The 26,377-nt window shown below is 47.7% G+C and overlaps 2 protein-coding genes across 4 annotated transcripts in view; one reads left to right on the top strand and one right to left on the bottom strand.

The window, feature by feature from the left end:
• The first annotated feature begins 6,189 nt into the window (after nucleotides 1–6,189).
• The window catches only part of Sh (Potassium voltage-gated channel protein Shaker), a 130,903-nt gene continuing 110,715 nt past the window's right edge, over nucleotides 6,190–26,377 (top strand). Inside the window, exon 1 of one of the 3 annotated variants that reach the window (XM_033384390.1) lies at nucleotides 6,190–6,633. The gene's annotated coding sequence lies outside the window, so the exon portion shown is untranslated. The remainder of the gene's footprint in view (nucleotides 6,634–26,377) is intronic. The other 2 variants (XM_033384391.1, XM_033384398.1) reach the window with 2 other exon arrangements.
• Nucleotides 19,214–23,464, bottom strand: LOC4815183 (axonemal 84 kDa protein). Its single transcript, XM_033384384.1, has 10 exons — nucleotides 23,343–23,464; nucleotides 22,827–23,265; nucleotides 22,613–22,770; nucleotides 22,465–22,551; nucleotides 22,194–22,393; nucleotides 21,546–22,137; nucleotides 20,314–21,474; nucleotides 20,125–20,246; nucleotides 19,987–20,062; nucleotides 19,214–19,922 (listed from the first exon to the last, which is right to left on the bottom strand). The coding sequence occupies exons 1-10, from the start codon at nucleotides 23,462–23,464 to the stop codon at nucleotides 19,307–19,309; spliced, it is 3,573 nt and encodes a 1,190-aa protein (XP_033240275.1). The 3' UTR covers nucleotides 19,214–19,306.

The following is a 26,377-nucleotide window of genomic DNA, read 5'->3' on the forward strand; positions in this document are numbered from 1 at the left end:
AGATATACTTATAGTCCGCTCGCCTGACAGATATTCGTGCTTGTTTGTTTTCTGTTTTCTGTTTCCTGCTTTACTGTTGTTGTTGGCGTTGGTATCCGTCTGGGGTAACGGTTTCCTCGTTTCGCGTTGCCATGGAAAAGGCTTTTGCAGCAGCGCTTTCGCCGCAGAGAGCTTTCCAGCATGAGCTTTATTGAGCTTTGGTTTCGAAATATTCCAGGATGGGGCACCAGACCCAAAGAAGTTATCCTGTTGAGAGCATCAGAATAATCCGAAATCGGATTCCCATCGAATACGTATTCCACACACAATATTTATTACCAAAAGTTTCGACTCGCTCGCATCCTTTATTTTTCCACTTGGTCCTTACAACACGTTGTATCTATCTATGAAGTATAGACCTGTCTGGGCACTCAACCCACATTGTACGTTTCATTGCATCAGTGGATCAGTGTCTGGGACTGCCTGGGGCTCGACAAATCAGTTCCTTACCAATGTGCTAATTGGGTTTATAATAGACCTAAAGTCTTAGCTCAAGTCACTTCCTAACAACCACTGAATAACTGCATATTTATTTGTATTTATGTGTGTATTTGCATTTGGATTTGGATACTTCTAGTGTATGCATCTCTCTGGTGCCGGACGAGAGTCCAGTCCTCGTTCACCCTGTATGGTCCCTCGATGTGGCATCCGTTAGCGTTGCAGATGCCGACCGTTTAGTTGGGAACTGCACGATCGTCGGCATAGTGCAATGTCACCATTGCCCTCCCGGGTTACAGCTAGGGCCTCTTCCCCCGAGACCTCTCGACAATCGCTGGAGGAAAGGAAGGGGTCTGACTTTGGTTCCATGTCACCCGCAATTATATTCACTAGCGGATTATCTTGGGCGCGGATCTTCCGTTGCCTGAATTCGCTGCGACAAATCGGTATATCCTGGATTACCATTTACTGCCCTCTAGAGTTTGGATTAACACAAGTCCGCTGGAAGCGACTAGAGATGATTTTTGGTATTTAGTTAGTTTGCTTTTAAATGCAGATCGTGGGCGGGCTACTCACTGAAATCGTATTTCTTTTAATGATGCTTACATTAATTTTCTGTATGGTCGAAATCGGATGTGGAAAATGGCTATATGCGGAAGTAGAGAACTTTTTCTAGCGCAAGCTTCGGGTAACGGTAACTGTGACTGGAATGGGCTTTTTGTTTTCGGCTTCGAATTGGAATTTCGAAAATTCTCTGCATACCGTTGCGGGTGTCTGCGGCGTTGGCCCACTTTCCACCGCTCTCCGGAGTATGGCACGGCTCTTTTATTCCCATCGGCGAACTTCAACTTCTGCAGGACCGGCATTTTGGCACTTTTTTGATGGGGAGGGAGGGAGCGACGAGTGGGCGGGGTTAGACGATTGTTGCTTCGGTCTGCTTTCGGCTGCGGTCGCTGCTGACCTTCAAATTGAGAGTCGTGACTGCGCTGCCCTGTGTTGTGTCTCTGCGCTGCGCTGCGCTCTCTGCTCTGCTCAGCTTTGGCTATGAGCTTTTGCGCTGCGGTGTGTTGAGCTTTTGTCGATATCGAAAGCGTGATAACGTTGAAGCGTGAACATGCCTGTGACACTGCCAGTGCCTGCCGAAAAAGCTCAGGTTGAAAGCATCGCAGCGGCAGCCGCAGCCGCAGCTGCTGCCTTTTCTGCTGCTGCTGTGTCGCGAACAGCGAACAGCGACTGCGGCTGCATTCGTTCCGATTCGGAATCCGTTTCGGGCTCTCTGCCGATTGTCGCCTGCAGAGACGCGGGCATCGTCTGCGTCTGGGTCTCGCACAGACGGTCTCCAGCGCGTCCGCTGCGTCAGTGGGGCCAATAGTCGTTGCGTATACGCCGCGATGTACAGAGCCGCGACACGCGACACGCAAGGCATCGCAGCAGCAGCAGCAGCAGCAGCAGCAGTTAGAGCAGCAGCAGCAGCAGCAGCAGTAGTAGTAGGAGCAGTAGATTCAACCACTGGACCGAACAACCGTTGAGCCGCTCATTGAGCCGCAGTGCCTACTTAGCCGCGCCGTCGTACCCGTCTCCGTCTCCGTGTTCGCATTCACACCCGTAATTCGCATCTGCATCCGCAGCAGCCTCCGTCGCGCTTATCCGCAGCAACAGACGCGAAACTCCGACTCCGCGTGGCAGGAAGAGAAAGCATACTTTCTATATCATTCATTGTTTTTATTTTTTATTTTTTTTTCTCCATTTTTTTCTGGTGATTCTTCTTCGCGTCGCACTCCCCGGAAGAATGCAAGAATGAAGGGGGAAACATCAAAGTTGTTCCCGATTTTATTTTAGAGTTTTTCCGCACAAACCCAAAACTGAATCGTTCCGCTGTGTGTGTCTCGCTCCCGTAACCGATCCATGAGGTAGGTCTCCAAAAGATTCTATAGAATTTTCGCCCTCTGCTTTTTGGCGGCTACTTTTCCGAGTCGATCCATACACATACTCGTATAGACTGTATATCGGTCTGATTATTATTAATTTTTTGTTGATGTGCGTTTTTATTAATATTTAAAGAGTCATAAAACTGTTGTGACGTAAATACGTAGCCAAAAACAAACCAAAGAAAATGAAAAAAACAACTCAAAATCGAAAAAAATACTTTATATTTTTTTTTTTTGACTTAGATATATTCGTATGTGGCGTATATTTTGCGCGTCGCGTCGCATCGTTAAAACGATTTTCATATTCATAACATTGCAGGTCTCCCCATGCCTCATGCCCCATGCCCCTGCCTTCTGGCCCCTGGCCTTTTTCATATTCCGCTCCCTATAGCCACCATATACCATACCATCATTCTCCATATGATCATCCATATCCATATGCCTCTTTTTTTTTTTGTAACACTCGTTGGCTCAGACATTTTTCTTCTTTCATTTTTTTTTTCTGTTTTCTCATTTGTGAATATTTCTATTAATTTTTGTTGCTGGTTGAGTTTTGATTCGATTTGAGTTTTTAATGGCTTTCACATGGAACAAGTTCTGCTAGTGGGGGGTATTTTGTTGTCCCCCAGAATTTGTTAGCTCTTTAAAAACCAAAGGAATTTGGCTTCGTTTGATAATTCAGCTATAGCCCTACCCATACCCGTAGCCGTGTACCCGCACTTGTGTATCCGTATATATTGTACAGTGAATATTCTTTCGAGCGGAAACTTATAGTTCCATTCAAAGAAAGTTGGGATTATTTGGCGAAAGGAGGAATTCCAAATGGAAAAGATCTGCCAGACAGATCCAGAAAGTAGACGGTAGCCTTTCCCTCAAGGATCCCTCCAGATTTCACTGCTTATGTAAATCCTCAGTAAATGAGGCCGCCCGTATACATAGGCAGATGGACGATCCGTTTTTGGTCACTTAATGCTGAGGATTTACTCTGGTTTTTGCGCAGTGTCCTTGAGAGCATATCCACCGACCCCCCCACCCCTATATGTGTGTGCATTGGGAGGGATTTGGGGATGGGGGTGACATCCATTGAGTGGAGGGGAAAAGCGATGGTTTCCTTAATAGCGCCGCCAAAGAAATGCTTAATGAAACACACACAGGAGGGCCCAAAGACAAAGGCCAACTCAAGCAAATTCAAACACGACGATGGAAGCCAAAGGCAAAGCTCAAACTTTGCTCCAACCCCCCTCGGCCCCCTGTCGTCGTCTCACTGCAGTTGCAGATGCAGTTGCGGAGGAAGCTGCATTTTCCATTTCCATTTCCATATCGCAGGCTTCCCAACTTTCTGCCATTATCGAAGCGAAGCGAAACGAAACGAAATGAAATGAAACTACAAAAGACAAAGTTAAGTGGAGGAGCATTTGGCCCACGGGCCGAGCACGGGAATTCACTTAAATTGCGAAGAATGCGAATTTGGTTAAAGACCAGCCAGGGGCAGACAGGGGCAACCAGGGGCAGCCAGGGACAGACAGGGACAGACAGGGGCTCTTGCCTCCTTTTGGGGTATTGGGCACCAGGGAAAGCGAAAAAAACTCATTGAATGGGGAACATTTTGCACGCCCCAGCAGCAAAGCCGAAGGGCGGTGCAAACAGTGTTTGGGAATGGGAATGGGGATGGGGATGAGGCTGCGGGAAAGCAGCAGGTGAGAGAAAAAGAATAAGTAGGGGCAAAAAAGGATGTAAAGCATCCTCCTGCGAGTGTCGAGAGGCAATGTATTTGTGGGATACCCTTCCAGATCATCTTGTTCTAGACAATTTGATTTTGCTGTACAAATTCCCCATAGGTGAACGGACACAGTATTGCGTTGCAAGTGCCGCGTGAAATGTAAATGTAATTCTAATGAAATTCCCTGGCCTTATTTCATAAAGAAGTCTCTCTGTTCACAATCATAGTAGCCTCTGCAAAAGGGTGTACAAAGGGGCTGTGGAAGGGTGGAGGGCAGGTGAGAGGAGGCAAGAAGATGTCGGAGATGGTGGCACTGCTCTTGGGGAGGCCGTGCTGACAGCGTCTGAGGCCCTCAAGGGAACATGGCGAATTCTTTATCAAAATGTATGACAAGTTTAAAAAGTCTTGCGGAGAATATCAACAAAATGAAGGCAATGTGGGATGTGGCAGTGGCAGCGGCAGCGGCAGCAGCAGCAGCGCTTCGGGGGCATGAAAGGAATGAGGTGGAATGGAATGAAATGGAAGGGGAGAGCCAATATAGTAAAGGATAAAGCCAGCAAGTAAGTAAGTAATGTGGCTCAAATACGAAGCCAGAGCGGGGGCAAAGGTGAGCCGGGAGAATATATCCGGATGAGAAACGAGCCCTGAAATGGGGTTAGAAGTCAGTAGGCGTGGCATAAAGGCAGGGGGCCAAAAAAAAAAAACGAAATGATTTTGAATTCGCAGCCAGAAAAAAGCCATTGGGGGAGTAATGTAAAGGAACACGGTCTTTAAGCGGAAGGAAGGTGAAAGGACACGTAGTCAAAGAAGGATGGAGATTGTAATCCATGTGGACTTTACCAAGAGATACCATGAAAGAACTACTCAAGCTGGCTCATCGCTCTCGAATGTATGAACAAATTTGACTTATCGATAGCAATCGAAAGTTCTCGATAAGCAGTTATAATTGTCAATACTATTTACTAGATATTCATTCCATTCATCGATGACTTTTGCCTATTCGATAACTAAAATGCACCTAATCGATAGCTTATGCTTCCTCTATAACTGCCGCCTTTAAAGAGTTCGTTCTGACACCATTCGATGGCTGGCCGTGTTCCCATTCCCATGCCGATTAATGTCTGCAGAGTCTAGCTACAGCCCTGAAACTGACTGTATGCAGAGGAGCAGAGAGCCAGTGGCAGTGCCGCATCAGAGGCCCATGGCTAAAACGGATGTGGCAGGCAAACTAGGTTTATTTTGACAACCTCAATCCCATCAACAGTCTCAACAAACACTTCATCCATCACCTCCACCCGCACTAGTACATGCACACACACACACACACACCTATACACAGATGGGTACAGATTCACATATACATACACTCGTACTCACGGATAGTAGCTTCAGAAGCAGCGACCATAATTTGTTGCAAATTTATTGAAAAGCCATAAAAAATGTTCCGTTTTCTTTTGCTCTCCGCTTTTCCCATTGCAGCCAGAGGACAAGAAAAGATAAGAGCAGAGGAGAGGAGAGGAGCATAGGAGAGGAGACAAAAGCGTTGGAAAAAGAGGGCTCTATAGAAGCCCATCTCTTCGTATTTCCACTCGCCAGCCGCCGTTCCACAGGCCGGCCCTGAGGCAGAGTCAGAGGCGCGGGCTAAATGAGCTGGAAATGTCCAAGTGGCCGTCGCGGCAACAGCAACGGCGGTGGTGGTGCTGTTGCTGCTGCTGGTGGTGGTGGAACTCAAGGGAACAGCATCGTCCATCCAGCAAATAAGCTAAATTAACGAGACAGAGAGAGACAGGGAGGGAGGAGTAAGCAAGAGCCAGGACTGGGAGGAACAATGCCAAAAAGAGAACTATTCAAAGCGAAAGTAATCGGCGCATAATCGAATAATCACAGCTAGTCGTGCGTTTCCGTATCGCCATCGTCGTCGTCGTCGTCGTGTGTGTGTCGTGTGCGTGCGCGCTCGTGTGTGTGTGTGTGTGCGTGAGCAGATACATATATGGATATATACGTGTATGCATATCGGGGTTGCATTCACAATATACGCGTATATCCTACAACTATGTTTTTTTGTTGTTGTTTTTTTAAGATCTTCCCACACTCGAAAGTTCTGATCGAAACAAACTGAAGAATACAGAATACAGTGAGTGAATGAATGAATGAATGCAATGAATGAAGCCAACAATCGGATAAATGAGTGCAAAGAATCGAATTATCGATTCCTATATCGAGAGAGCAGTGGCAGCTCAAGAACCATTACGAGTATGTCTGGTCTACTACACTGTGCATCATCGTCGTCTGTGCATCATCTGTGCTACTATCCGTTCGGTCTTCTGTTCGTTCGCTATGCTAATTCAGCGGCTATCAGCGCCAACTACGGACATTGATAGTTCTTACTAGTTTATCAATCTACCAATCTATGGTTCAACTAATCAAATACAAATACAATACATAATCAAGTACGAAAACTCAGCTCACAGTCAGGGTCCGAGTCAGAGTCACACGGAATGCAATAAGGTGAGTGGAGTGCTTAATATTGCTCAAAATATTCTCTATTAAACCATTATCCTTAAGAAATAGCTATTCTTCGAAAGAAACGAATGTGTCCGTTTGCTTATGGGAAAATTGTGCAGTGAATTATTCTTCATTATCGGAACTTAAAAGAGAATGTTACGAGAGCTGGAAAATAGCTTTCCAATAGGACTATTATTCAATTGAGGAAACTCTAATGAAGGTTGGAGCGCCGGCCACTGCCTATATGTGGAAACCAAACTTAAAACCCAAGCCCCATACCCGTGAATACCCACTTTATTTGGATCTGCCGACAGGACACATAATTGCACGAAAAATAATTCAATTTTCGTGAATTCTATGAGCCCAAAAGCAAATCATTGACCATAATCAACGGTATGGTGTGGTGTGGCCTGGGGCTGGGGGTTTGGCCAAAACCCGCCTTTGCTGCCTGTCTGGCATCATGGCCTGTCCTGGCGTTGCCACCCCTATAAAGGTGGTCTGCCTGGCCTGTGCACACACGCGTCAGTGGCTGAAAGCAACAGCCGCACCGCGCCGTGGGCTCTCGTAAATGTGAATGATGTTGCTGATGGCCGGACGGGGACTGGACTGCCACGGACCATGGACACGATACGGTGGATATATGGGGCTGGGGCCACGGCTGTGGATCCCCGGTCCGGTCCTCCCGTGGCCGAAAGAGCCAAAGTGCTCATAAACATTTTGTGTCCAGTGTTGGCTTTGGTCTTCCCTTTCCTATCTCTCCTTTTTTCCGCCACACTCTTTCTGGCTGTGTTTTACGGCCTTCCTCTATCTCTCTCTCTCTGCAAATATGTTGCAGCTTCTGCCTCTGTTTCTTCTTGTGCTTCTTCCATCGCTAATCAAAAACTGCAGCAGTTTTGAAACAGTTTCCAAAAAAAAACACACAAAAAAGACTACCGAAAAAAAATGTGCATATACGCACATGGTCCAAGGTCGACCCATTTCTTGCTCCACCTCTCTCCCTCTCTCTCTCTATCTCCTTCTCTGTGTCTCTTTCTCTGCCATTTGGTTCTTTCGCCATCTGCTGGGCGTCTTTTGCTCACTTCCGTTTTATTATTATTATTTTCTGTTGCTTTTCCGCCTTTCATTCGTTTTGTTGCAAAAAATGTCTGTATTTAATTTGCTCCTTGCCCCTGTTTCTGTCTTTGTCTCTCGCCCGCTCGTTGGCCTCTAAGCACAAGCACAAAAACACACAGAAGCCCAAAAGAAGAGTCCCGTTTTACGACTCACCAAACCATCTCCCTTCCGTTCTGTTCCTCCTTCAACTGTGCTCATTCTGTGTCTGTGTGTGCCTGGAATTTTCGTTGGTTTTTGCACACTCTCCAGTCCAGTCCCCACACTCACATAATTTGGGCCGCTGTTCCCTTGGCTTTTTATATTCACTCTGGGCTTTCCTTTTCTCTATCTCCTTCCTTATTTTCTTCCTTTTGTTCTAATAGAATTTCGCCGCAGCTGCCGCACAGTTTGCTAAGGGAAAATGGAGCACCAACCAGCACTGCCCTGCATTATGCTAACCAGTTGACCAGCACTGGCACGTGATCTATCGATTATCAGCTATCGATCTTAGCTTTAATTCGAATTTAAATTCAAAAACTGCAAGCTTTCTCTGCTTTCGGCTGCAGGTCTTTGTAGTTTTTTGTTGTTGTTTTTCTTTGTTGCTGTTTTGGTTTTCCAAAAATAAAGTGCGTTTTGGGAGCAGTGCGACAAAATGAAAAATCCACGACGCACGACGTCGTTGCTTCTAAATCTAAATTTATGTAAGTTTTATTTTTATTTAATGGTCGTGTCTGGTGGCTGTGGCTGTTGTTGTTGTTGCATTTTGCATGTGTTTCTTGGTTGCGTTTTTATCTATTTTTAACCATACTCTCTATTTTTTTTTTTTTGTTAACGCTCTCACGTGTTGTTGCTATCACTTGTATTTTGCATTAGTTTTTTTGTTCGATGGAAAATGGCTCAAAGCGAAGCGAGAGTGGGATCAAAATCTGTATCTGTTTCTGTATCGATATCCCATTTCCCATAATCCCAACATTAAATGCTGCTGCATTTATCTGTGGGGCACACACAGATAGAGACAAACAGAGAGAGAGAGAGAGGAAATTGCTTCATTATAATTGTTTGTTCTCCGTTTTATTTTGGCCAAAAAACTTTGCATCGAAACATGTTTTATGGGCCACCAGCTGTGTGTGCCACTGCCGCCGCCACCGCCACCTCCCCGTGGTGGCAAGGACTTTGGGATGGGGTCGATTTATTTGGTGGTTTTCAAACTGTGGCAACGTTGCATATTTAACGGTCCAGCTGCGGCTCTTTTGCGTGGCAAGTGTGTTTGTGCAGCATATGAAAACGAAATGAATAAAATGCCATGCCACAGAGCGCGGTGCAGCTCGATTGCGTTTTTGGGGTCCAAATCAAATTAAAACTAACAAGCAATGCTATTGACTACAGACAGAAAGATAGAGAGAGATACAGAGAGAGAAAGAGATTGTGATTACCTTTGCGATTCTTCCCCGACTTAGGCACCGCCCTAAACGATACAAGACCTGTTTCTCCCTCTTTGTTTCATATGGAATTATGCTTTTGATAACTCTGAATAATCACCGTTTCAGGTGATCCAAGCTATGAAATTAGGAGATATTCAATAGAATAACTCTTTTGGACCATAGATGATAGATGGACATCCAAAGAAAAAAATTAATATGAAAATAGTATATCTACCATGTCATTTTTCTCTGAGTGTATGTTTCTGGAAGGCCGTTTTATATACATAGATCGAAAAGAATATCACATGAATTTTCTTGATTTGTGATCAATACAAAATATACATAGATGTTTCTCTGAGACAAAAACACTAGACACACCATCTTTGATTGTTTATGTGGCTGTCCTCCGATTTGAATCAATCATTTCTGTCTTTTGGTGGGAAAACCCATAGCCCATCGAAAAGTTTTTACTGAAAAATCTTAGAAGAAGAGATTCACGGATTGTTGAAACTAAATACAGGCAGTCGTGGCTTGTGCCTCGTTTGGAAGTGATTCCATCTGAGAGTGTTGCAAGCATCTGGCCAAAACCATTATACTCTGACAGGCCAGAGAGCAGAGACATCTGTCTCTATCTGTCTCCGTCTCTGTCTCTCTCGCAGTGGCAGAAACAACACACAAATTGGCAAAAACCAAATTAAACAAATTGAAAATGGGCCGACAAGCGATCAAGAAGTGGACAACGGACGGCACAGCTTTCTTTTTATTTTATTTTGTGATGTGTTTTATAGGCCCACGCGAACACTCACACACGGACACACGGACACACGGACACATGGACATTGTAGATACGGATATAGTACTAGTGGATATAGAGGGCTATATAGTGGATAGACAGTGGGACAGACATGCGATAAATCGTCGCTGATATTTATAGAGGAGTTTAGTTTTCGGCGACGCACCCAAAAAAAACCAAAGCAAAGAGCAGCAAACACGAAAACCAGGCTAAGCTGCATATGACCTTGCGATACCCTTCCCCAAGCGAGTGAGAGAGAGGGAGAGCACTTGGTTTTTCCGATGCCGCATGTCACTCTCCGATATTGGTCCACATTTGGGGACAGGCTGCTGTTTGGAACGAATGTACCCCGCCACATTTCGGCAGGACACTACACGACACAGAAATTTTATAGTACGCGCGTGTCGATTGATAAGCAGCAGTCCAGTCAGTCCAGTCAGAGTCAATGTCCATCCACCATTCTATCGTCTTGGGAATGTCGTTAAACGAAGGAGAGACCATCGAGCCAAAACGAGACCGAGACGACAAAGTCCCCATCAACATCGTAAATCGTTAACAAATTGAAAACCAACATAAAATAATCGACAATCAGCTCCGGGGTTTGGCCATGAAGAATGTTAACTGTAAAATGAAGCCAGAATCTTGCATGTTGTAGTCAAAGATGTTGCATGAAAGTGCAAGGCAAAAAGGAACTGGGAGAGAGAAAGATTTAACATATTTAACATGAAATATTATTGAGGGAAATAGCCGCAAGAATTCACCAGAATCCCATGAGTCGTATATGATATCTTAAATGTTCAGTCATTCAGAATGAAAGGGAAACTGGAATTGATTCTGGAATGAAGTGAAGATTTGCTGAGAATCAGGGAGCTACCAGATTCTTGTCTAACAATTTGCTGGCACCACATAGATTGATTCCCTGAAGAAAGCTAAACACAAAAGAGCTACAACAGCGTCTCGTGGCTGGGAGGCATCTATTGCCCTATCGATATTCATCAGCAGTCAGCATCGTGACCACGAATGCACTTAACGCTTATCGATTTGCTTCGCTTCTAAAGTGTTCAGGAGTCTAAAGCTCATTAATTATTTGTAGAGCGTCAGGCGACAAAGCGACAGATGGTGTCAATAATTTTGCAGTCAAATTTTTAGCAGATTTAATTGCTTTTTCAGTTTGTATGATTAAACAAAAAGACACGAGAACAATCGATAAATCAATCGAGGCGGAAAGCAAACAGGTGGCGTAATAGGGAAAGCACTATGGGGGGGAAGAATCTAACTACGGGTAAAACAAAAAAAACAAAAAAGAAACTAATAAAATTGCTGCTAATCAAACGTTGCACGAACGATGTGTGGCGCTGATGCCAGGTCGGTTTTTGCGGGGGAGTCAAGTGGAGTACAGGAGGAGTGTGAGCAGGAGGCGAACTCTATGCCAACAACAATAACTAATCAAAAGTGAGTGTCGATGGCCCGCGGGGGTAAACAGTAAGGGGGTGCCAAATGGTTTAGGGATTGTAAACTTGGTCCTGCTCCACACACACACACACACACACACACGAACACAAACGTACATACACATACATACGCATAACATGCCGCAAAGCGGCAGCAGCTGCAAACATTTAGCAACTTGTTCGGGGTATTCCCGTTAGTGCATGCCAGCCGCTGTTCACACAAATTAATTTTCACTGAAAATTTCTATATATCGGGCAGGCTATTCTGAACGTAAGCTGTATCCACCTCCAATGCTCGATGTAAACGATTTATTTTATTTCGACTTCAGACATAAGATTTTTAAACAATTAAGCTGTTGAACACATACGGGAATACCCCCAGCGATGGTCGTTGCTGCTGCTGTCGCTGTCGCTGTCGCCGTCGCTGTTGCTGTTGCTGCTGGAATTCATTTTAAATTGAGAAAAATCGCAGCTACACTGGCACGAAATCACGAAAAGTTTTAATTATTTTCTAACAGGCGAACACACACGCAGCAAACGGCAGGCAGCAGACGGTGGACATGGAGGAAGTCAGTCCGGGTGGAAAAGGGGAAGCATGCGAGTGGCAGTGGGAGGCAGAGGGAAAGCTGGGCATTGTTTTTCCATCGAATCGACGGTGTATGACACCTATTTGATGCTCTCTTTTAAGGCCCCTTCGATTGATAGAAAGATTAACAAAAGGTAATGGAAGACACAGGATATTTAATGGGAATATGCCCGTTGGAATGGTCAAAGAAGATGTTCCTCGAGTTGGGCACATTCTCCCAGTGATGCTGTAAAAAGTACCCACAAGCGAACGGCTCATTCGTTTCGATTGGGATCGAAAACATGGGCTGCTTTCTCCCTGGCTTATAGGCCCCAATGCACGAATAAAGTGTTTATGTCACGTATTGAGAGAGAAGCGAGGCACAGCCTGTGTTGTGTTGTGTGCGGGGTAGCAGCAGCATTTTGGACGCCATGGCCGCCAGCAGATCCATGGAATCCATGGCAAAATGTGGGCCTGTCAAATGGTATCCTGTATCACTCCTTCTCCTTCTCTGTTTCTCTTCTCCTCTCTTTCTATGTGGGAAAAAGGGGAAATTAAATACGTTAAATAACGTACAATATACTTGCATGTACCACACACACAAACACAAACACACATACACTCCCACGGCAATTTGTGGTCATTTCCTTTTTCATCAGCTTGGGTAATAATTTCTATGTCCCCGTTCTCGTTCTCGTTCTCGTTCGCGTCCTCGTGGCTCTTCTCTCTTCTATCTCTTCCACTACCTTCGGTACTTCTCTGCTTCTCTACTTTTCCATTGCTGTTTGCGTTTCCTTTGCTCGTTTTGTTTACCGTTAGGTTGCGCTGGCAGGACTCTCCTCTCCACCCAACAGGACGTGCCACTGGATGCCGCAGCTTAAGAGTTTGAGGCTGAGACCAGGAGCAAGTGTCGAGGGCGTGAGTGGGATTTTAAAAACGGGGAATGGGCAAAGGGAAGCCGAATGGGGGCCGAATCGGCCAAGAAGAGGAGCAGGCGAGGGCGTGGCAGAAGGAAGAGAGTGAGCTCCAGTCCTGCATAAATATTTTGTGGCTCTCTTTTTAGGAAAATATTTTTGCCGCACAACAAAAACAAAAAACGCAAAGCGAAATAAGAGTCGAGTGCCTCGAAAATTAGATACCCTGGCACTGGCACAGCGGCTTTTCCAGGCATGAGACCGAAGCCGAGCGCTTGATTAATGATCGGATCCATCCGCCATTAAGAAAATACTCGCACTTTAGGGGCTGGCACATAAATTCGGCTGATTACAATATACCCGTTGAACAGAGGACACTCGAGGAGCCTACATACCAAAGTAGCAGAGAGAGAGAACAGCCTACACAGAAATTCCTCTCTATTGCAATTCATTCCCTCGGTTTGAGCTCCTAAGGCACTGTCCGCAATAAAATGTTAATGTTGCAGCACATTCCTCTAACGACTGGCTTGCCACTGATTAAAGCGAGCAACCGAAAGCCAGAGAGGGATTGGGAGAGAGTGGGAGCATCCAGAGATGAAATGCATAAATTTTGGAATGCAATTTGGTAGCTCATGTGGAATAATGCTCTTAGGACACCACATACTATAGTAGAACCCGAGCATATGCATGTGCACATGACTGCCTCTCACTCACACACTATCCATCCATCCATCCATCTATCTATCTATCTGTCTATCTCTATCTATCTCTCGTTGTGGTTGCATATGTGTCGCAAAGTCCAACACGAATGAGTGAACGAGAGAAGGTGAGACTCTGGCGGTGGTCTCTGGGCCATTTGCATAAATATTGCCTGCCATGGAATGTCATCCATCCAAAATCCTGCCTCCCCTCCTCATCCGTCTCGAACCGCAGACACCTACACGCACACTCTATCCCTGTCTCTGTCTCTCGCTCTGTTTTCTTGCTATCTCTATCTCTGTCACTCGCTGTTGAGCGGTCGGAATCGGCCGCTAGGCGGCGCTGTAATCAACTGTGTCAAAATGCCAGCAGAGAGAAAGTCAAAAAGTCTTCGCCAGGAGAATGAGAATGGAAGCCAAGTAAAAACACACACACACACACAGACACAAATGGACACACATGGACCCACAAGGAGACCAACAGACAGACACACACTCTAGGGACATAGAAATTTCAAGGCAGGTGAAGCATCACCACAGCCACTGCCACAGCCACAGCATCAGCATCAACTCAGACTTTCTAAATTGAGGTTAAAAAAAGAAACGAAACCAAAAGAAAAACAAAAAACAACAAATATACACGGTGCAAGGCAGAAGCAGAGAGGGAGAAGAAAGGGACGACGACGACGACGACGAAGGAGGCAAGTGGTAAATAAAGCAAGAAAGAAATAAAGTAGGGGGCCGGCCCACCAGCGGAGAGGATACCAAAGCATTTCATACACTGATGCTGGCACTGATCCATTTCTGTTCTGTGATGGCAGATCCAGTCGATATTTGTATCCAATTTTGCATACCACTCCCCACCCCCCAAGCAAAGGGAGCAGGGGCAGAAGCGAAGAGAAGAATGAATTTCTTGGGATTGGTATCTTTCTGGTCAGAAATCATTATACCCGATTTGCAAGGGCATCAAAAGCAAGGGCTGCTGTCAGCCTGACGAGCACGTAGGTAGGACACGGCAAGACAGGACTCTGCCTCTCTCTCTCGCTCTCTCTCTCTCTGTCTTTGTGCAGGAGCAGCGACGACAGGTAGACAGACAACAAGATGTGCAAAGCCCCCATCTCTTTTCTGCCATTTGCAACGTCACGCTGCGTTTCTTTTTCTTTGCTGGGGCTGCTGTTGCTGTTGTAATTGACACTTAAGCTGGAAATTAGAGGCAAATCGAGGCGTAGAGAGCAAAGAGATCGCGACTGGTGTGACATCCATCATACCGTCATTCATTCAGAGCGAAAATAAAGTGCTTCTGGAGGGAGAGAATGATGTTACTCGTTTATGCCAGACGAGGGGCTTTCATTCATTTCACAGGCATGACGAGGATTCCAGCTACCGCCCGTTGCTGTTCTTCTTGTTGGTCCAAGTCTCTCCAGTCAAAGGTGCAAAGGTGAACGAGAGCAGGGCCGCCGCCCTTTGAAACTGTAATGAGAGCAGCAGGAGCATTAAGGCGCAAGGAGCAAGGAGCAAGGAGCAGCAGCGTCATTTCAAGTGCTCGCATGCGGAAGTAGCTGCTGCTGCCGGCGGTGGGTGCTCCGCTTTAAGCCTTGCTTGCGTCACAGCGAGCGCCAGCGTCCTGCCACACTCGTGGCCCTCGTCCTGGCGTTTGCCTACAGGAATGCCCATTCTGCCTCTCTCCCTCTCTCGCCACCTGTATATAATGAATTGTAATTTGAACAGACGCGTAGGATGACAGCGAACATGTGTGTATGAGTGCATGCTGTGTGTGTGGGTGTGCGTGTGTGTGTGGCGGCTATTAACTTAAATTACGTAGCATACTTTTGTGCGCAGCATGCGGATTTAGCGGCTTCTTCTCTTCCTTCCTGCTGCTGCTACCACCAAGTGTGTGTTAAAGTCGCACAATCACACACACACACACACATATGTGAAAAGAGTGAAATAACACAGAACCAAAAATCAGAGAGAATTTACTGCCTCGACGATCAGATACCCCAGTATAAAGCAGATGTCTAGATAAGTATATTGTACATCCCTTAATGAAAATCTAGAAAATATCAAAACAGTAGATACTCGCATCACTAACAACGAGCCATGAGCTACAGATATTACAGAGCAAGATATCCACCCCACTATAAGATTTCTACTCCTAAATATAGGGCAGTCGATCTTTCATATAGCGAATCTCAAGGGAGTTCATTATACGAAAAACTCGTAATACAGAGCATTGGGAAATCGATCCGTTATATAGAAAACTTCGTTGTACGGAAGTTGGTAATAGAGAAATTCGGCTGTATATTATACATAAATCAGCGAACACGTTGTGATACATGTGTGAGCTTTTACTTTAACATCTGTTTCTGCCCCTTCCACTCCCCTCCGCCAGAGCGCGCACACTGTACGAAGAAGAGTGTGTCAGAGAGGGAGAGAGAGAGAGAGAACGAGAGTAAGCTCGTGTAAGGTGTAGCGTAGCCACTGAAATTTGATTTGTTGTTTTTGGCTATGATAATGATTCGATAATGATCGGCATTCGCTATTTTGTATTTTTTTGGGGGCTTAAACAAACTTTATTCAGTGTGATAGTACTGGAGTTATTTAGGCTCTAAGAACTAGGTGTCAAACCAGACGTAGGGATAGACGAATGGACATACGGACAAACAGACATGTCTATATCGACTCTGTCATTGTTGCTGATACTTTATAAGGTCGGAAATGCTTCCTTCTGAGTGCTCCACCACAAATCTAATATGCGTATTCCCATGTCCACAAATTTGGGGTCTTTTTCGTCAAGAAATGGGATTTCTTTATACACAGTTTTAGTTTTATTAAGTATATGTTAGGTCTCGATATAAATTGCATTTGGAGCAGAGCCTTCTCGAAAATAAAAACACAATATACCCTCGTGATTTCAACGGAACGGCTTGGGGAAAAGAACAAGAATCATAAAGAAACACACACACAGATTTATTGTTTACTGCTGACGGCGGCAGGTAGCACGCAATTTGAGTGCTGAATGGATGCCTTGATTAAAGTAAAAATCCCACACGGATTCTCATTCCCACCCGCACTCTGCTGTGCGGATGTGTGGGGTTTTTTGGACGGAAAGGACATTTGCATACGAGTTAGTTATGATTGTCAGCTAACACATGTAATACTAGCACTCATATGCCATGGCAATGGCATGCATTCACTTGGAAAATGGGAAAAGCACAAAACACAGAGCACAGAGCACAGAAAAAAGAGAAACAAAGACCGAAAAAGGTGTAAAGAAACACTGGCAAAGCAGGGGATTTTACAAATTGTTGAAAATGTTCAATTTATGGAAATACTCGCATTTTGCATACACAATCTATCTGGGAGTCCATGTGTGGGATGTGTGCGGGCACACTGCCTGATGTGGATGTCTAATCCATCCATGTGGATGGAATGCCTGGGGATGGGGATGGGGGATGCGGGGTGTCCTGCAATTGTATATCCTTTCGCTCACTAATTAGAGCTTGCTTATGCGGAAGCTGTATCGAGTTGCAGTTGCCTGCATTGTTCGCACTCGTAGTTCGTAGTTTTGCATAGAAACACCACAGAAACGGGCGGGCGGGATGCGACGGGACGGCACGGCACGGCAAATCTTGAATTTTGTAGAATTTTGTATTGAAACTGCTGTGCAAGGGTCCAATTAGAGAAAATCGACAGAGAGAGAGCACTTATTGCGATATTGTTGCTCTTCAGAAAAACATCTGCACAACATCATCATTAGGGGAAGCCAGCCCCTTGAATGGGGGATATTAAATCAGGGAAAAATAAGGAATAACAAAGAGTGGACGCCACATCGTTCCGGATGCTGTGTAGCAATGTCTTTTGAAGTTCTTCCAAAGCGGCTTTAACTGTTAAGACCCACCCCCAGAAGGTCAATAGAAGCCCAATAAAATGAGGCAAATGGTGGTTTTGAAAAATGGAAAAACGCCGAAGGAAGGAAGGAAGTAAATCAGTGACCTTTCTCTGAGGAAAAAGTGTGGAGAAGTGCATTCGAAATGATACAAAAAAAGTCGATGGCGGAAGAACAGAATGGTTCTCGATGTCCATCTCTGTGTTTGAATGAATGAACAAATGAATGGAGCGGCAAATTGAAAAGAATTTCCAAAATGGCCAAATATGCAACAAAAAACAGGAAAGAGAAAGGAGGGAAAACTAATTGTGCAACAAAACAAATACAGAGTACTATTTGCATCGAATGATCGACAAGTGGATCCTCTTGGGGCACCTTGTCCCTTTCGGTTATGGGAGTTGTGGTCACCGGTAACGGCTAGCCGGGTAACCGGTTAAAGCATTGCGACAGGTGTGAATAACGGAAACGGAAGCGGAAACAAAGCGTTGCACTTGTCATCCGGCCACCCGAAAAACAACGAAAGCAACGGCAAAGGCAGAGACAGAGAGAGGACAATGGGAAATGGGTGGAAGAGGTGCAGGGGAAACCGCAAAAGGGGAGCATATTCCAACGTGCGATGCGAGTGTTTTTCGATCCACAGGAACAACAAATTCTTAACATACCCTGCCAAAAGGAATGACTGGGAATGGGTATATAGGACAGGCACAGATAATTGGGAAACTATATTGGAAAATTGAGAGCTCCTGATTTTGAAACGAGAAAAAAACTCTCAACTCTATATTTAATTAGAAATTAACCATATATTCTATTAAGCATATATTATATTCGTATAATTTTATATATTTAAATAAATAAAATGGCAATAGTCAATGGATGTCCAAATTAAATGTTCGAAAAAGAGGATAGGGTATGTTTGGGGTCTACTCTGGTCTCCCCTTCTCAGAGGAGAGGTCGGGGAAGGCGCATTTGCATGTGCTCTCTCGTATTGAATTCAATTTTGGGTCTGTTCAGCGAAGGAAAGACAAATACTTTTTAATTATTTATTTATGCATATGCCTAGGGACCCAGGAGAGAGCAGTGGTGAGGGAGGACGGCGCTGAGGAGATGGGTGCCGACTCTGCTCATTAACAAAACAAATGACAGCTGTGGCAGGAGGGTAGGGGGCCAGGGGCAGACGCTTGTGTGGCAGACAGCTTGGCGCCCAATTGTTGCCACACTCGCCCGCTGGGTCTGCTGGGCGGCGACCTTCGCTTGACAAGCGAACAATGGACGTCGACACCCTTGTGCGACCACCCATCCACCCACAAATCCAGCCAACGCACGTCTCGCGCTCCTTCCTCAGCCCCAGGGCACGCACTCAAGTTGCGTATACGCAGCGTTGTGCGTTGTGCGCTCTACGCTGTACCCTATTTCCTCTTTCTTCCTGTTCCGCTTTTGGCCCGAAAATGGAATGACAGGCATAGTGAAAAAATGGCTAAAAGAAACCCTGGCGCACGCATTAAAGGATAAAGCCTCGCTGTGAATATGTTAATTGGGCTGCGTGCTGGGGGATTGTGCTTCGGATTCTGTACGGTTGTCGGATGCTGGGGGGGGCGGGATGCTGGATGGGGTTCTCGATGAGGTTAAACTGCTGACAATGAATGATAATTCACTTATAGATTGATGATGCTGAACGGCGGCATGGGGCCTGAATCAAAATTGATAATAAGCATATACGGAAGAGCAAAGGAAAGGGAAGGGAAGAGAAGAAGTGGGTAGGCTCTTTAGATTGGTTTTAATCTCTCACATGTTTCCACGTACAAACGCCCGTAGCCTTATATAAGATATGTGTATCTCTCTCCTGAAATGTATACTCAACAGAGACTCAATGGCCGGATGGCCATCAGAATCTTAGCGACGCTATCTCGGAGCACAGGACTCATCGTGCGCTGCTTCTCGAGACTCACCGGCTGGGCATGGGCCTGGGAGAGCTGATAGAGATCGGCATAGTACTCCATGCCGGCAATGCCCACCGAATTGAAGCTGGCCGATACCTCGGTGCAGTCGATGATCGAGGTCTTGAGCGGTGTGACCAGTAGCGTGGAATAGTAGGGCACCTTCTTGCCCTCGATCAGCTCGCGAACGAGGAGGACGGCCGTCCGGGAGCCTGCCAGGAGGTTCCAGCGCGACCAGCTGAAGTTGTGCGATTGGGCGAGGGTCGAGAGGCAGGCGTAACAGTGCATCTCCATCACGTAGTTCTTCTCGCAGGAGCCCTCCGTGTAGCAGAAGGCATCCTCATCGGGGAAAATGTCCACCGCGGAGAGGATCAGTGTGGCCTTCAGCTCCGACAGTGACATCGTTTTGCCGATCATCTCGGTGAGGCCCTGGGTGCTGCCGCCCTGGAAATTGTTCACTGTGTACCCCGCCTCGGTGATGGTCATGTCCAGGCTGATCAGCGATGCCGTGAAGCTGAAGAGGATGGTGCCAGGACTGCAAAAAGTACTGTCAACGATTAGGCCTCTGTTTTGCGGCATTGGGCAGTCGCTGGACTTGCTTTTTCATGTCCGGTCGCAGGTCCCAGGTCTGGTAGGGCATGTTGCTGTATTTGTTCAAGGCGAACCCAAAGATCCCTGTGAACGGATATGAGAGAAGGGACAAGGCTACTCCTGGACTGTGATCCCACTCTACTCACCCAATCGTCCTGTGCGAAACTGAATCGAGAGCTTGTCTTCATTGAACTTTGTGTCGTGGACATCGCGAGTGCTCCACTTGCCCTGAGTAATGGCCGCTGTGCTGCTGAGCTTCTGTTTGCGCCTGAGCAATGGGAAGAACAAATGAAGGAAGGTTGGAGGATGTCAAGCAAGCCTGCTTCTATGCTTACATCTCGCTATCGCTGTTCTCGCTCTGAGTCTGACTCTGCCCAGCGCCGGAGGCCAGTAGCTCGTGGAGGGTGTTGGCCGCGGTGGAGGCGCCTTCGAGCAGCTCCAACAGACTGTCGACGTCCTCGTCGTCATCCTCGCTGCTGTCCAGGCCATCTGATGGCTGCTTGCGAGCCTCCTCCTCCGCCTCGTTCGGCAGCTGGGAGTCGCGCACAAAGGAGATGCCCGTGTAGTAGGCAAAGGCGGCGGCCGCTGCTGCTGGCTGCAGGACATCCACCAGCTCCTGGCTGAGTGGCTGTATGGGATCGTCCTCCAGGTCATGCTGCTGCTGCTCGCCCGCCTCGCTGCCCGCAGAGCCTGTGGGCGAGAGCTGCTCGGAGATCTGCTGGATGAGCTCCTCTTGCTGCTCGCGCGGCAGCTGGAGGCGCCACAGCCGGTCCATGTCCTCGATGAGCTGCGAGAAGAGGTAGCCCTGCGGCAGCACAGGGGTCGGGGCTGTCTGCCGGAATTTTAGCAGCTTATCGAAGCACAGCGGCGGAAACATCTCCGCCGGCTCCTCAGTGTCGAGGAAATCCGCTCCGATTCCCAGTCCCAGTCCCATCTGCAGTTGATCCGTCGATGGATCTCCCATGTTCTCTGGAACTCCACCCGCTGCCCCTTGGCCCTGACCCAGCCGCACGTGCGTCTGGCGGGCGAGAAACATCACCCGGCGGCGCCGCAGCCCCGAGCCGGACTCCGCCGGGGTGGTTGCCTCGAGGCGCACGCAGAAGCCCTGGGGCAGGCGTGGCACCACAAAGTCCTTGACCAGCCCGTACAGGTCCACGTCGCTGGGTATGACCCTCAGGTCAAAGTCCGTGATCTCGCGCAGCGTCTGCTGTAGGTCCGACGACGACTTCGGAGGGCGCAGGCGCGACGCCGGACAGCGGGGCGAACTCTTCAGCGGACTCGGTTGGGCGTTGGTCGAGAGGGGTGTCGCTTCTGTGGGTGTGGCTGTGATGGCAGCTGCCGCGGCACCGGCAGTTCCATTGGCTTCCGCCTCTGCTTCCGTTGGGGCAGGCGGTTGCGGCTTCATGCCATCAGCGAGTTCCATTTCGAGGGTCTCGATGTGCGTCTCCCAGCGGCAGGCGACCGGGGGCTCGAACCAAATCACCGAATCGGGCAGCCTTTTGGGACGGGGAGAATATATGATAGATTTAGCAATACAGAAGATATAGAGCACGAGATGGCAACCCACTGCAGAGTGACCAGCGCCAGCTTGTCCAGAGCGGACTCGATCATCCTCATCTCCGCCTCAATTTCCTCGGGCAGACGTCGCACTCCGGGCAGCACAGGAGGGGGCGGCTTATAGGTCTGATAGTATTCCTTGAGCACCAAACTATTGGCGCACGTAACTGTTGAAGGGAGAAGAATGGAATGGAGGGTCAGAGATGGACAGAGAAGTGGTTGAGGTGGAATCTCTACTCTACTAGTTCGTATGAAGGAGTGCGCATTGAGCTGCTTGTCCTGCTGCGGCGTCTCGAGGAAGTCAATGCAGTAGACGCCGCCAATGATGCGGTACTTGCGGAGATTAACATCCGTCTCGAGCATGCCATAAGCCTCGGGTCCGATCGCCCTCCGATGGGCACGACTCAGCTCATCCTCGTACTCCGCATAGAGCTTGTCCACGTCGTAGGTGCGCTCCCGCGGCGGCTGCGAGCTGGCCGAGTGCTGCTCCTGCGTGAGTTGCTCCAGCTCCGAGAGCGGAATGTCCCTGCCGCACTCGTCCAGCATCGCCTGGAGTATCTCCTTGCGTTTACGCCACTCGCGTTTCGTTTGCCGCAAAATATCTGTCATGGAATGGAGGTCGATATTAATATGGCACTGGTATTTGTATCATTCCTACTGGCATTCTCGGAGCGTGCGTGCTTCAGTCGATAGCTGCTGCAGTAGTCACTGAAGTGGTCGTAGTTGAGCCACAGGCCCCGCAGCGCCGAGCTCTGGAGTCGCACTGTTGGCGGCAGGGAGATCTGCATTTCAATGGTGGGGAAATCGATCTCATTGTGAGTCGACTGCTCTCCAATGCGGGCCTTGGGATTGATTGCACTGCCATGGGGGAAAAGGGAAAGATTCTGGGTTTGGGTTTCGGGCAGACTGAGGCTTCTGGGGCTACCTACATCTGGGCATCCTTGGAGAAGGTCCACACAAAGCTCTGAAAGACGTCCGAGCTGTAGATGTGCTTCGAGACGCCAGGTCTATCGATTCTGTTGGGAACATCGGAGTCACCACATAATGGTATGCACCGAAAAGTTCGTATATACTCACTCCATATCCCGCTCAATATGGGACATAGTCTTGTAGGTAAACTCGTCCAGGTGCTGCCTGAGAAATACCCGCATTTCCGTCTTGAGTTTCGCCAGATCCGCCGCAACATGCGGGGAACGCTGTCTAAAGGGCAGCATATCATCCAGTTCGCTGAGAATCTGTGTGTGACCCTAAAATCAATCCTCAGTGGAGGATACAGTGGGCGGGGACTCACCCCCAGGACCTCCTTGATGCGATGCGCATAGATATCGCCCAGTCGTCCCTGCTGTTGGCGCAGCGAGATTCGCGTCAGATCCGCCACCTGGGCATCCTGTGTGAGCAGCGTTCGTTCGTCTGTCCGCAGCAGCCAGTTGCGTGCCTCCCTGTGCCGCTGGGCGATGTCCGCGTGCCACTGATGGATGTACTTTCGCAGGTCGCTCGGACTGGCGGCATTTGGCAGCCCATTGCAGCGCATAAACTTCTCCCAATCGCGCTCGTGCCGCTCCCCATCTCTGATGGCTTCGATGGCCGTTCGCACCGCCTCGAAGAAGAGCATGCTGTCCTTCAGCTGTGCCCGGCGCTGACGGTTCTCGGCCACCTCCTGCTGCTGGCGGTGCTTTGCCTGCTCCATCTCGAGTTTTTTGCGCTGGCGCGCCTCCTCCAGTTTCTTGAGTCTGGTGGATTATAGCCGGCTTATAAATGATGCAAATGATGTCCTGGAGTTTCCTCCCATCCTTTGGAGCTCACCCACTTTTCCTTTTCCATTTCGATGCGCAGCAGCTCTGCCTGCTCGGCCTCTAGGCGGGCCTTTTCCTTCTTGGAAAGCTTCTTCTTTGGCGGCTGTGTGGGGTGGGGCATCATCATCATCATCATCATTAACTCTTCGAGTGAGGATTGGACCTACCATCTTGACCTGTTCCTATCTACCCCTTGAGTCCTCCCTGGCAAAAGTCGAATGGCGAATGGTGCGCCGCCTGTGGTGTCTCTCCTGCAGGATTGTCGTTCACACATACTCTTATTGATTTAATGCCACACCATGGTTACCTGTTGTTTCTGCCGTTGCTTGGGCAACACCCCACGACGTGGGGTCGAACTGTTGCGACTGTCGTCTGTCCTCTGCCATCCCTCTGTCCTCTGCGGCCAGCTGCCATAATATCCTTAATTAAATATTCAACGAGAGCTTATTGCCGGCCAAAAATGTGTGTTGGCCCCCTCGAGCCGGGTCTCCAGGTGGCAGGATTTGCACGTCGCACGGTGATGCTGCAACACCATGACCACCAGATGATCCCTGCCCACACCTGGGTGGCAAGTGACGTTATCCGTACCTGTGTCCCACTTATGCTGGTGGTCTTATGAAATGGTTTTCAACGATTTCCTTCATTAACAGACAGGCATTCCATCGATATCCCATTAGCAGAGACCTATACCATTCATTCACCTCTTGCATTCATCGAACTTTCCCAAAGAAGAAGAGAACAAGCCTCAAAGTAAATCTTACAGAATAATTTATATCACATTTGATTCGTATATCCCCCGGGAGAGGGCATGGAATGCTCTAGTCCCCAGCAGAAGCGGGCTGAAGGCTCTCTAATTGTGGCCAGTGGCTCGACAAAGTAGATCCTACTTTAACGAACAAATCGAAGGAACTGCTGAAAACAAAATCAAAATCAAAACCGAATAAGAAGATTGTTGTGGCTTTTCTTTGGCATTCTTTATAATGTTCCTCCTGCGGAAGACCCAGCCTCGACCCATCCGTCGCTTTCAGCCCAGTTTGAACGTTAATTGGCTGAAGTTTGAACTCTTTTCGGATTGAACTTTCCCAGCATATCCTGTTGCACTTGACAGACTCTTGCTACAGACTCCCTTGGCTCTTACTAGCCTTTACCACTGGCATCACCTTGCTTCATCTCACCTTTCCTCTGTTCTTGTCACCAGCTAAAACTTTACCATTTCGGTGGCACTGCCTCTGGCTCTGCCTTTTCCCAGCGACCCTTTTCTGTCTTGACTCTGGGCCAAAAGTTTTTCCTTGGCCTTTAACGTGCCATATGGGGTACAAATTTGAGGTGATTCCAGGGGGTTTCCGGCTGTCTGTGCTTCATTAGGTGTCGGGTTGACAACGCCGCTTATTTAATTGCCAGCCCATATTAAATGATTGGCAAAACGGCACCCGTTCTCCGTTTCGTTTCCATCAAAGGACTTGAACTTGGCCCCTGTGCCCAGGCTCCCAAGTGGCCTGGGAAACTGTGAGAAGGTCCTTTATCAATTTAATAAGCACAACATTGCCCGTAACCTGTACGATAATGAGGTGTGTGGGAAGGTCAGCAACTGCACATTTTTTCAGACAAAAATAGCGCCAAACAGCGCCCCATCCGTGGTCTGCCGTTTCGCAGAACCCTAGGATATATGTGTGGAGTGTGCCAATGTTGGAGTGTGCCACGTGTCGTATGTCGTATAATGCGACGTAATTTGTGTAAATAATACAAATTCCATGGCATTGGTTTTCATGCCAATAAAGCCCCAACCCAAGCAACATAAGCTGCAATTGGGAGCAACTGCTCCTCCTGCTTGGGAGAACCATCAGCTGGGCTGGGACTAAGCACTCGAAGGAGTGGGATGGGATGGGGATGGGACAAAATGAGGCACTTGGCAAGTGGTGCTGCACAATAAATATATATCATACGCACCGTTGACGTTGACAGATCACTGTGCTGAAGCGTTGGCAGGGTACAAGCGACAGGCGACAGGCAACAAACTGCGACACAAGTTGCAGCAACAACAGCCACCAGACAATGGTGGGTTGTCAGCGATGGTGATGGTCTTTAGAATCTGCACGAGGCAGCAGTCACCAGGCAATACCCATCCGCATCCGCATCCCCCATCCCACCATACCATCTTTGGTATCCATCTCCTGAATGCCTCACGCTCGAGTGAACTTTGCAGTCTGACAGAATTGGTGAATGGAAATCCTCCGAGAACATAGGGAGAGCGAAAGAGAGACCTGCAGCTGAAGCTGTGGCCGAGGCAGAGTCAGAGCCGGAGAAGAGCTTCTCTCGTTTAACCCTTGAGCAGACTTGGGTGGTTTCATGATGTTATTGGCTAAATGTTTCCCAATGAAACAAAGGCTCTGGCAGAATATAGGCTGTATGAGAGGGAGAGGCCTGAGACTGTGCCTTCCATCTTTCTTGTTCCTTTCTATTGGTTTTTTCCGTGTTCTAATCCACTTTATTCTGCTTATGGGGAGTCTGCTGCCTCTCTCCCTGCCCCTACCATTCCCACCTCCTCGTTATTGATCACTCGACATCAGTGGGATAAATATCTGGTCGGTTCATTGTCTGAGCATAAACCCCGTACACACCGATTGCTCCAATGACCCCAAGCGACACCCCCCATCCTTTGCACCTGTCTTTGTCTTATGCTGAATGGTCCTCGGGTTCCCGTCCCCTGGTTTTCTCCATTGCATTATTTATGGGCCCAGCAAGCGGCCCTCTCGAGGGATTGGAGGGCTTTCATTGTTTTAACCACTAAACACGAGGCGATTTATCTTTCGACTGGCACCTTTTTTTCACCTTTTATCTCAGGATGAAAGATAGTGAAAGATGATTCTTTTCTTATGCAAAAAAGGGGGGCCTGGAGGAGCAGGTTCTTCCCGGATTCTGTAAAGTCTAATAATGGAGTTTTTTTGTTATCTTATGATTAAGATAGTGCCTCTAGAATTGTTTTATGATCAGTAGATAAATGCCTAAGCTACATTTTGAATTTTTTTATTTTTTTTAACGAACTAAAAAT

The sequence above is a fragment of the Drosophila pseudoobscura genome, chromosome X (genome assembly GCF_009870125.1).
Source record: "Drosophila pseudoobscura strain MV-25-SWS-2005 chromosome X, UCI_Dpse_MV25, whole genome shotgun sequence".
Taxonomy (NCBI): Eukaryota; Metazoa; Arthropoda; class Insecta; order Diptera; family Drosophilidae; genus Drosophila; species Drosophila pseudoobscura.

Excerpts from the sequence above, each read along its gene's own strand:
- LOC4815183 (XM_033384384.1), bottom strand. The coding sequence starts at position 23,464 with ATGATGATGATGATGATGCCCCACCCCACACAGCCGCCAAAGAAGAAG. Across the intron at positions 23,266-23,342 it reads ATCGAAATGGAAAAGGAAAA|ACTCAAGAAACTGGAGGAGG; the intron begins GTGGGTGAGCTC and ends ATAATCCACCAG. Across the intron at positions 22,771-22,826 it reads GCATCAAGGAGGTCCTGGGG|ATTCTCAGCGAACTGGATGA; the intron begins GTGAGTCCCCGC and ends GGTCACACACAG.